The sequence below is a fragment of the Ictalurus punctatus genome, chromosome 15 (genome assembly GCF_001660625.3).
Source record: "Ictalurus punctatus breed USDA103 chromosome 15, Coco_2.0, whole genome shotgun sequence".
In the NCBI taxonomy this organism is placed as follows: domain Eukaryota; kingdom Metazoa; phylum Chordata; class Actinopteri; order Siluriformes; family Ictaluridae; genus Ictalurus; species Ictalurus punctatus.
Window position 1 is genome coordinate 23,715,674 of NC_030430.2, and position 10,375 is coordinate 23,726,048.

Genomic DNA, 10,375 nt, shown 5'->3' on the forward strand with positions numbered 1-10,375 from the left:
CTGTTGCATTTTAACCTTTCCTTAATGTACAATATGCTATCTTAATCCTAGCCTATTACTAGAAACTTTTTTCTAATACCCTTGATCAAAAAAATGAAATGATCCTGTTATATATATTTTTTCCAATAATATGTTACTACATCTTCCGATGTTTTATTTACAATATCAATCCTGTTAGGTAAGGCTTACCTTATTTTATCGATTTATCAATCATCAACTAGGTGCACAATTCAGCTAGAGTTTTGGTGTTTCACCTGTTCACACATGTTTTCTATGGGATTGAGGCAGGGTGATTTAGCAATCCAGTCAGCTGGAGTTCGATTATTTGATCATACTCATCAAACAATTCACACATTTTGGGCACAGATTTGGCTCTATGTCTGTTTTGCTAACCTGCTCTAATCCATCAGATTTATCAGATTTTATATGATCCTATGCCACAGGTTCCCAACCCTAGTCCTGGAGTACTCCCTGTCCTTCACCTTCTAGCATTTCCCTGCTCTAATATGTCAACTCAGCAAGAGCTATTAATTAGCTGATTATATGAATCAGTTCTTTTGTCTGCAGGGGAAACACTAAAATGTGTTGGAAGATACTCCCTTTCTGCTTCCTTCCTCCCCACTTACAGTACTCGATTAGTGCTCTTATCTGATTGTTCCACAATCTTGACTATTTCACCATATCACCATATCTTTTAAACCCCACCACATCTACCCATCTCACTTTATCATTTCTCCTGTACCAAACATGATACATCACACATCCTATACTACCTTGACCTTCCAGACACTCACTATTGTATTCTACCAGAACTTATGCTATTGTCTCCTGTACCATATCCTTCTTTACATTTCTTTACCATATCCTACACTCTAAGAAGTGTAATCCAATGTCCAAGGGGAGTTTTTTGTAGAGTGATGGAATGCTCTCCTTCTCACTGGCTCCCCCGTCAGAGAGGGTGGGTTGACTCTCCATACCAGAGGGAGAAGTCGCACGGTGGGCTCCACCCATCGCTCTTTCAGCTGAGAAGTTAGAGAGCCGAGAGCGGAGCTGCTTCATTGTGCATCCCTTTTTAAAATTATATATATAATTTCACAGTGTGAAATCAGTCAGCTCCCTCAAAGGCTGCTGTAGCATGCTCCACTCGCATATCAGAGATTGAGATAGAGCAGCGCTCATCTGCAATTCCCCCTTTAGATCCAAATGGGACCCCCAGTATCTGAGCCAGCTGGTTGCCTCGACAGCGGCCGGCCCAGAGTCCTGAGGTTCCAAGACACTTCAGCTCGCTTCAGCTGAGAAGTAAGCACGCGCCACTCCCATAACCTTCACACAAAAAATGTGTCCATCCCCCTCTGTAATAACATGAAAGCAGGGTGTAACACACTTTCTAAACTCTTCAAAGCTCATAGCACACAAGAACTGTTTACAGGTGCTGTTTTATAGTCACACAACATGTGAAATGCCACATCACCTGACCACAGCAGGCCTATAAATAGGCATGATTTTACATAGACTTACACAGACTCCAGTTATGTACCTTAAATTATTTTTAAAGTTACTCTATATGTATGTTTCCAGGTGAAACATACATATTAAAGGTATATAAGATGTAACCTTGATTTTATCACCCCACCAACAAGGAAAAGTACAGCTTGATCCAGGTTACCTTTCCTCCCCTGCCAGCTCTACTGTATCCTACCAAACTTTACCCTGTTCTCTCCTATACCATGTCCTTCTTTACCCTACTTCACACAACCTTTTTCTAACATGATCCTGCGTCCTTCTTTCTCCTCTTACTTTGAATTTCAGCAGCGTCCCACCAATCATTCAGGCAGCTTGAAGACAGGAACTTTTGGGGTTTGTACTGCATATTTGCTTTATTTATCTTTTTTTACGTATAGAAATACAGATACACAGTGTCACATCTGTACATTACCAAAAACTCTACAACAAATGTGAAAATAAAACAGGAAAATCAGAATCGCATTAACTAAATGATAAATCCTTACTGAACATCACATGCTCATTGAGTGTGTTTGTCTGAGACGGAGGAATATCTAGAATTGAATGTTTACACAAAGAGGAAATATTAATGTAAATAGATCTCCTGATGGTTTTATTCATACTCAGATATATCAAGTGTTACTGTGTTTTGCACATGTGTAGTATATTATTAAATGGAATACATTTACAGTCTGTCTAAATGGTTTTATGTTGTCTTCTGTATAACTCACACAGGAATCCAGTGAATTTAGAGATTCAACTGTTCCAAGGAACAGCTACAGAACAGTGAGTTTCACTAGCACTAAAAACGATTTTGCTAGGATTACGTTTGCTTTTGAGAGTAAATCAGAATGACATATATGGCATACACTATATGGGCAAAAGTTTGTCACGACCATATTTGATCATCCCATTCCAGATTTGTTCCCCTTTTTCTATTATAATAACCTCCATTTTTCTGGGAAGGCTTTCCACTATATTATATCACGTGGCTGTGGGGATTAGCCCATTCAGCCACAAGAGTATTACCGAGGTCAAGAACTGAATTTGGGCAACGCGTCCACACAGTTGGCATTTCACATTATCTTAAGGACTATTTTTTAGGTATTGTCGTAGTTTAAACTTGTTGACATGTTCTTGTCAACCTTGCTAATTTCATTGCAGTTGTTTGGTCATAATTTAAAGTTTGAAATTTTTCACTTATGTGTGTACCCAATCTCACATGCTAATACTCTGGGTGAATTACTTTATAAAAACAAAGGGAGGGATGTAATCTGGCACTACAGCTTTAAGAAAGGGTTTTCCCAGAAATGCTTGATGACGAATGCTGGTCAAGCAAGTGTGCTACTGTCTGAGCGGGATGCTACCAATCAATAAAACATTTGTTCATCACACAAGGTTGTTGATCTGAAGTCATTACAGTCGTATTTACCATTTAAGATTATGGAATAATTTAAGCCTTATTATAACACCTGTGTTTTGTGTCCCAGCAGTCCAGGACCAGAAGCAGTAGATATAATACATATGACACTGTTTGGGTAAGTTGTTTTAGAGGCTTTTAAGTATTATTTGAAAAAAAAAAAATATATATATATATATATATATATATTTTAAAAGGTTTTAAAAATGGCACCAAGATGGTAATCTTTCTAAATTAATTCATCTATTATAATTCAGCAGTTAATAATTTTACACACTGTGTTCTGATATGTATTTGCACTTTTCAGAGTGGGTTGAGCAGATCCTTTAGCTTTAACATGGAAGACCTCCTTAGAATGGTAAAATATTTCTCAGTTTTCACACAAACCTATCCTTTATTGAAGTAATTTCTTTTTTTTTTCTTCTTCTTGATGATACCAAGGAGTTCTTGAATGTGATTGGTCAGAGGGTGTCATTATTATATACATATTCTCTAATCCAGATTTTTATAAGTTTTATAAGATTGTATATTCCATCCATTCTTAACCCAGATAAAACCTTATACTCCAGTCACTATATGAAACAAAATACTAAGAATGTCATATTTAGTTTTTGAGTGGATTTGATATTTTTCTGGAATAATTCCACTTTCATATTATTCAATGATAATAAAAACATCATTAATTTTGCTACCATTAATTAAATTGGCAGATCTTCAAATTGTATTCTTCAGAAAGAAATTAAGGCATGTGAAGATAAGGAAAAAAAGAAATGATACCATATGTAATTTCAAACAGCAAACAATAACTGGCCAAATTTATTGTGATGTGGTGAGCTAAAAAGATGTACATCTGTGACTTCATCTTCTGGACAGATTTGTTGCTGGAATACATTACAAACCAGAGCAAACCAGGGGCGACAGTAGAAAGGAAAACTAATTTTATGTATAGAACTGATCAAATGACTTGCTTTCAGTCTTTCATTTCCCTATTTTATTACTTCATTTAGTTTTATTTTATTTTTAAAAATCTGATTATATTCTCTGTTGCTTTCAGAAAAGTTGTCTATATTTCAGATTTGATCACGTGTGTTCCCTTTCAAAGGGAACTCAATGTTGCATTTAGCATAACAGTATGGGAGCACCCTCGCACGTGCGACCGGTATCTGAAGCTTGTGTAAAATCATGCCTCTATTTATTGGCTTGCCATGATCAGGTGACGTGGCACCTGTGAACCGCGCCGTCAGCCTTATTATCTATAGCGAGACTGCATGTCGGTTGTTTTTGTAAAGAAACAAAAGACGCTTCATTTCCTCTCTATCTTTTCTCAAAATCTCAGAACTTTTCTATCCCTTTAAAAAAAGAGATTAAAAAAAGGAATGAGCGAGAGAGAAAAATATGAGTGAGAGAATTCAGGAAGTGTGTTACGGCTTGCTCCTATTTCATCACGGGGAGTGGTGCACACTTTCTGTGTGAAGTGTCTAGGGTAGAGCATGCGATGGCAGCCTTGAGAGGCTGCGCATTGTGACGCCTACATTAGGCAACTCTGCTCGCAACTTGCTCTCTTCTTGGAAGCCGAAGAGAGTTGGGTTTCAAAGCCTCGTGGATCTGGGCCGAGGGATCTCTTATGGATCCGGAAGAGGAGCCGGAGACGAGCGCTGCTCTATTTCTTGCCCTGTCTTCCGGGTCTGGCTCTCCCCTGAATTTTGGAGCTTGTGTCGTGACTCCTCCTTCCGCATGGAAAGCCAAAAGGGAAACAAAGAGAAAACACACACACACAAAAAAGTAATAGTAATAATTCCACTCTGACTCCAAGGAGCCAGAATGGTGTACTAAAAACTGACAGCAGCATATAAAGAGCTGCTTGAAGTGATTACTAAGGCTGGATGAGCTTGTTTCTCCCCAGTGAAAGTAAATCCTTCAAACTGCAGAAAACTCCCCTTTCTTCCAGAAGTGATTGACAAAATATCAGGCTTCTGAGGGAAAACCATGCATAAGCCGTATTTATAACCCCACGATGTTGGATTATTTGGCCACTGTGGGGAATGAATGGCATGGCGATTTTGGTGTAAGTGGAGGAGGTGCTTGCGAACTACCTGTCTTCATCAACGGCAGGTAATTTAGGGTGGCCGGCTTTGCCATCCAAGCCAACGTGTAAGGCCACCATGGCATTGGTGGGCAAGGCCTATGCAGTAGTAGTCTTGCTTGTGGGTCAATGCCGACAATGACTGTATTGCAGGCCTACCAAGCAGACTTGCTGAGTGAGCTCGACATATGGCGGCATTCAGCCAGTTCCTTCCCTGTTATGTCGAGTTTACCCGGGCATCCATGAGTGGAGCCCTGGCCAGTACTAGTGGGAGACACAGAAGGCAAGTATGGCAGCCTGCCAACCCCTGCAGACAGCCAGGGGAACCGGGCAGTCACAGTCGTGGCCTGCTACTAGGCCTGATCTGAGAATGGTCATAAAGGCCAAGTAGACAAAGAAGAGCAGTCCTGAGGGGCCATGGAGGAACGTATCAGGGGACATGAGGTTGTTAGGGCAGTTAGCCCTTAGTGCTGCTGTAGGGCCTCCCCTACCCAAGGCTGTCCCAAGTTTTCAGTGTTCTCTAGTCAGCGAGCTGTCACAGGGCAACGAAAATCTGATGCTTTTCCTACAATAGAATGTGGAAAAGTTAACGTCACTAAAATACAATCTGGCAGCATGGAAACTACTGCCAAATGTGTCTCCATGGGTTCTGTCTACCATAGAAAAGGGTTGCTGGGTCCAGTTCAGAGCTTGACCCCCCTGCATCAGAGGTGTTCTCACCACAGTAGTCAGCACAGACCAGAGCCTGACGTTAGCACAGGAAGTAAGATCCCTCTTGGACAAAGGGGCCATAGAAAATGTACCCCATTCCCTGAGGTAGGGAGGTTTTTACAGCCGTTATTTCCTGATCTGCAAAAAATAGGAGTATGCAGCCAATTTTAGATCTGTGTCATCTGAACTGTACTCTTCAGCCATATAGGTTCAAGATGTGATGCCCAAACTTATCGTTCCACAGATTCAGTTTGAGCACTGGTTTGTGACGATAGATCTGAAAGTTGCATATTTCCACATAGCAAGGATTGGTTTCTTCCCTTTGTGCTAGATTTATCCCCTCGCACCTTCACAAAGTGCTTGGATGTCATTCAGGCTCCATTGTGACTCCAGGACATCCGTGTACTAAACTACTTGGATTACTGGTTAATTCTAGCATGACCGAGGGAACTGGCAGTTCAGCATCAAGATGTTGTTCTTGCCCACATAAAGAGCTTGTTGATCAGGTTGAACCTCAGAAAAGTATGCTTTTTCCAGTGCAGATTACAACTTTTCTAGGGGTTATAAGGATTCTACTACGATGAGTTAGTTTCTATCCCAAACATACGTAGGGTCAATCCTATTAACATTGAGCAAGATAAAGCTGGATCTTGGCATCCCCTCCAGTCTCTATGGGAGACTATTGGCGCTCAAGGGCAGCCAACGTCATACCATTGGGCCTATTGCACAGGAGACCATTTCAGTGGTGGCTGAGAAGTTGGGGGTTTCGTCCAAGGAAGAAACCTCTGAGAGTAATCAGTGTCATGCAGCGATGCCTACATGCTCAGAGAATTTGAGTGTCCCCGGTTTCTAGCCTTGGGTCACACTCTAGGGGTGTCTCCTTTGTACAACGCGGTAATGACAGACACCTCCCTCACGGGCTGGAGTACGGTCTTAGACAGCTGTCCAGCTCACGGTCTCCGGAGTGGCCCTCATCTGGAGTGACATAAATTGCCTAGAAATGTGGGCCATATTTCTAGCACTGAAATTCCTTCTTCCTCAATTGAGAGGTCACCATGTGTTTACAGTCGGAGCAGCTGCTGGTCTGCTTTGGCAGCGACAGTAGAGGTGATGCTGTGTCAATGCAGCGCATCTCTAATTGGATATTGCAAGCAATATCTTTTGCTTATGAGGCGCGCGGTCTCGCTACACCTCTGGTCATAAGGGCTCATTCCACTAGGGCGGTTGCCTCCTCGAAGGCTTTGTCCAAAGGGGTATCCTTACAGGATGTGTGTGCTGCTGCAGGGTGGTCTACGCTACACACATTCATTCATTATTACAGCCTGAATATTCATTCCACCCCGGGCTCGAGTGGCTTGCAGTGACCCTCGGGCTGGGGTCTTTTTGAACAGGCCGTACCCTCGGTATGACGGAGTGGGTATTCTCGTTCCCATACTGTTATGCTAAACGCAACGAAAAGTTCCCATTGAAAGGGAACTTCTTGGTTATGCATTAACTTTTATTTAAGCAGTGTGTGAGCATCCCTGATGAAGGGGTTAACTTCAGTAATTAAACATATAACACACTTTATCTTTTTTTTCTAATTTTGAGATGCTGACAATCTTTCTTGTAAATTTTGCCAAATCTGTGTTTGCTAAATCTCTCAACATTTTCAAAACTAATTTTATCTCATTATTCTCCTGATGATTCATTACTGCAGAAGATCTCTAAACTTTCTAAGGAGGACTTCCCTGAATATCAACCACATGATTACAGCTCTGAAGGGGCTAACATTGACACCATGTCACTAGACAAGCTCTCCATCTGCAGCAATGGAGATGATCTGGACTTTCAGGAGAATTTGGGCCCAAAATTTAGCGCACTGGAAGAGATCTGTCAACAAGCGTTAAAAGAGAAGAACATTAAGTTGTAATTGTTTTTGAATGTTATTTGCTTTCCCAATGGATATTACAACTTTTTAAGTAGTCTTCTTTCCTGTCTCGATGTTTTGTGCATAATATTATACGTCATGGCTAAGCACTTGATTTTTCCAGCTATACACTTCACTTTACTTTATAATAGTAAGGAAAATAAGGAAAAGCTTACAAAAAGACATCAAGACTCCAGTATGTGTATAGTGAAGAATGAATTTGTGGTTAGCATGATTGCCTCACAACTGCTGGGGTTGAGGGTTCGAATCCTGCCTCTGCCCTGTGTGCACGAAGTTAGCATGTTCTTCCCGTGCTTTGGGGGTTCCTCCGGGTACTCTGCTTTCCTCCCCTAGTCCAAAAACATGCGTTATAGTCTTATTGGCACTTCCAAATTGTCTGTAGTGTGAGAATGTGTGTGCGATTGTGAAATCCCCCCCCCCCACTCCCCCCCCGCCCCATTCCAGGGTGTTTCCCACCACGTGCCCGCCTTGAGTTCAGCTCCAGACTCCCACTCAACCCTGTGTAGGATCAGCGGTACAAAAAATAAATGGATGGATGGAGTTTGTTACAGTAGGCTGTGATGATCTTTTCTAGTAGGTCTACTAAAAGTGAAGTCAGCCCCTAAATCGTGGCACATCCGTCAAAGTGTTTTGTTTTCTACTTTCCATTTGTTCTCCATTTCTCTTCAACCCTGGTTTGTGGAACCTCATCCTTGTTTCCCTATTTTCATATTTGGTTGTGATTCTTGTTCTCGTTAAATCGCTGTCTCTTGTGATTGGATTACTCCATTCCCCAATTTCGGCATCCTATTTCATTTCTTATACTAAGCTGTTTTTAAGCCTAAAGGTGCTTTCACATATAAAGCGTTTAATCAATTTCAATGGAACCTTTGTGTTTTTCTTTCCCCTTCATGTGGTTCTTTAGGCAAGTGAGCATGTAGTCTCACCCAAGCCATAACAACTCATCCAAGAGGGTCTAAGCAAGATGTTGTTGGTTCACTTCCACCTCTAGTGTGATTTGATAGCAGTCAGAAGGCAAATCGATTCTGAATCAACCTGACTGCAGGAAGTGAACCAAACATGCGGTGGGAAGTTATATTCATGAAAAGTGTATCGTTTCCCATGTCTGCTGAAAGTTTTGCTAACTCTGCTGTAGTAACACTTTTAGTGGGACTGTTCCTAGAATTGGAATTTTACATGGTGAACATAGACAAGCGGAGTGATACACACAGTGAAACATCCCAGTGCAGTTATACTTTTAACACCACTCATCCAGGCAAATTAATAGACCAGAACTAACTGTTGTTTAAAAACCATAATTTGTTTCTTTTTGGAATCTCCTGAAGCTTTAAATAAATAAATAAATAAAAACAAAAAATGGGGGACTAAATGTCCCCACAAAGATATGAATATTTTGACCTATTCATTCAATGAATAATGTTAAGTTGTATTTTTAATCAGTGCAATAAACAGACAATGAGCATTCACGACTTGATTACTGGTAAAGCATTATTTTTTTCCATAGTATCATATCGGTATCAAACATACTAATGTTGGTATTGGCGTCAAAGTCAAAATTCTGCTACGCCAACAACTCTAGTATCTAGCAGATGCCGTGCCTCTCACTGCATGTGGCCAAGCATATAGATTGTCTCATATAAATATGGAGGTGGGAGCAACTGACTTTTGTCCAGTTGTGCAGTTCTGATATATCCGTCCAGTTTTTATTTATCGAGAAGAATTTTCATTTCATCAAACGTCCTGAATGAAAAGGTGAATTATTATTTCATTTTTGTCTAGTTTCTTCCTGGGAAAGATTTAGACAAATACTTTTAAACATCTTAATTCTTGTCAATAAAAAAAAAAAATAGCAGTTTGTCACGCTCGTTATATACCACCCATAACGGCTTCTGTTAAAGATAATCCTCTACAAAAGGGATCTCGCCTGTCACTTTGCAACCTAAAATGATCATTTTAAATGGTCTGTTTTTAACTGATAAAAGAAACACTGTTGGGTGACCTGATTAACTGGAATGCTCTCAACATGCTTGTGCTTATAAAAACTTGGCATTTGATTCTAAACAAACACTGTCAACACCTCTCAAAAACATGACTGAATGGCATGGGTGGTGAGCTGGCTGTTGTTCACCATGGATAACCTACTAAATGTAAGGCTTTTCACATTCAGCTCTGGTGTGTGGTTTATGGTCAATACACACCTGCTTTAAGAAAACTTTTCGTTTGGGCTAGTTATTAAGGCAACCCCTTATAAATACCAGTTATTCATGAATCCAACATTAACAATAACTATAAGACATTAAATGCAGTGTTGATAGATTCTGTGATGAATATAAGCTAGTCAGCTGAAATAACTGGAAATCTTACACAAAAACATTCATACAGACCGAATGAAAATTAGGTGGATAAATGTTAATAATATGGGGTGTATGCAAGTGTATATCACCCCTACCACCACTTAATGCTTGAGACATGTGACCAGCTGGGGCTGCTTGGGAAGTGTAGTCCAGTGCCGATTTTGGCATAACCGTAACAAATGCCCATGGATATGGCTCGGAATGTTGAATATGTTCAATTATTTTAAAAGCAAGAAACACCGAAGCACATGATAAGTGTTTCTGTTATTTGACATTATGTTTTACAGTTTGTATGAGTGACACAAAATACAATACTCAAAAAAATACAATACTCAAAAAAATAAATAAAATTGTCACACATCATATAACAAAGG

General features: G+C 40.3%; 1 protein-coding gene across 6 annotated transcripts in view; it reads left to right on the forward strand.

The window, feature by feature from the left end:
* Positions 1 to 9,113, forward strand: part of LOC108275790 (cadherin-like protein 26) — a 34,579-nt gene extending 25,466 nt beyond the window's left edge. For 2 of the 6 annotated variants that reach the window (XM_017486778.3, XM_017486780.3), the window contains 5 exons: positions 1,810 to 1,857; positions 2,239 to 2,289; positions 2,994 to 3,041; positions 3,231 to 3,281; positions 7,417 to 9,113. In XM_017486778.3, coding sequence (XP_017342267.1) covers positions 1,810 to 1,857; positions 2,239 to 2,289; positions 2,994 to 3,041; positions 3,231 to 3,281; positions 7,417 to 7,629 — 411 coding nt within the window. In that variant the 3' untranslated portion in view covers positions 7,630 to 9,113. Of the gene's footprint in view, positions 1 to 1,197; positions 1,300 to 1,809; positions 1,858 to 2,238; positions 2,290 to 2,993; positions 3,042 to 3,230; positions 3,282 to 7,416 lie in introns of those variants that run through there. The other 4 variants (XM_017486779.3, XM_047160347.2, XM_017486781.3 and 1 more) reach the window with 3 other exon arrangements.
* The last annotated feature ends 1,262 nt before the right edge of the window (positions 9,114 to 10,375 follow it).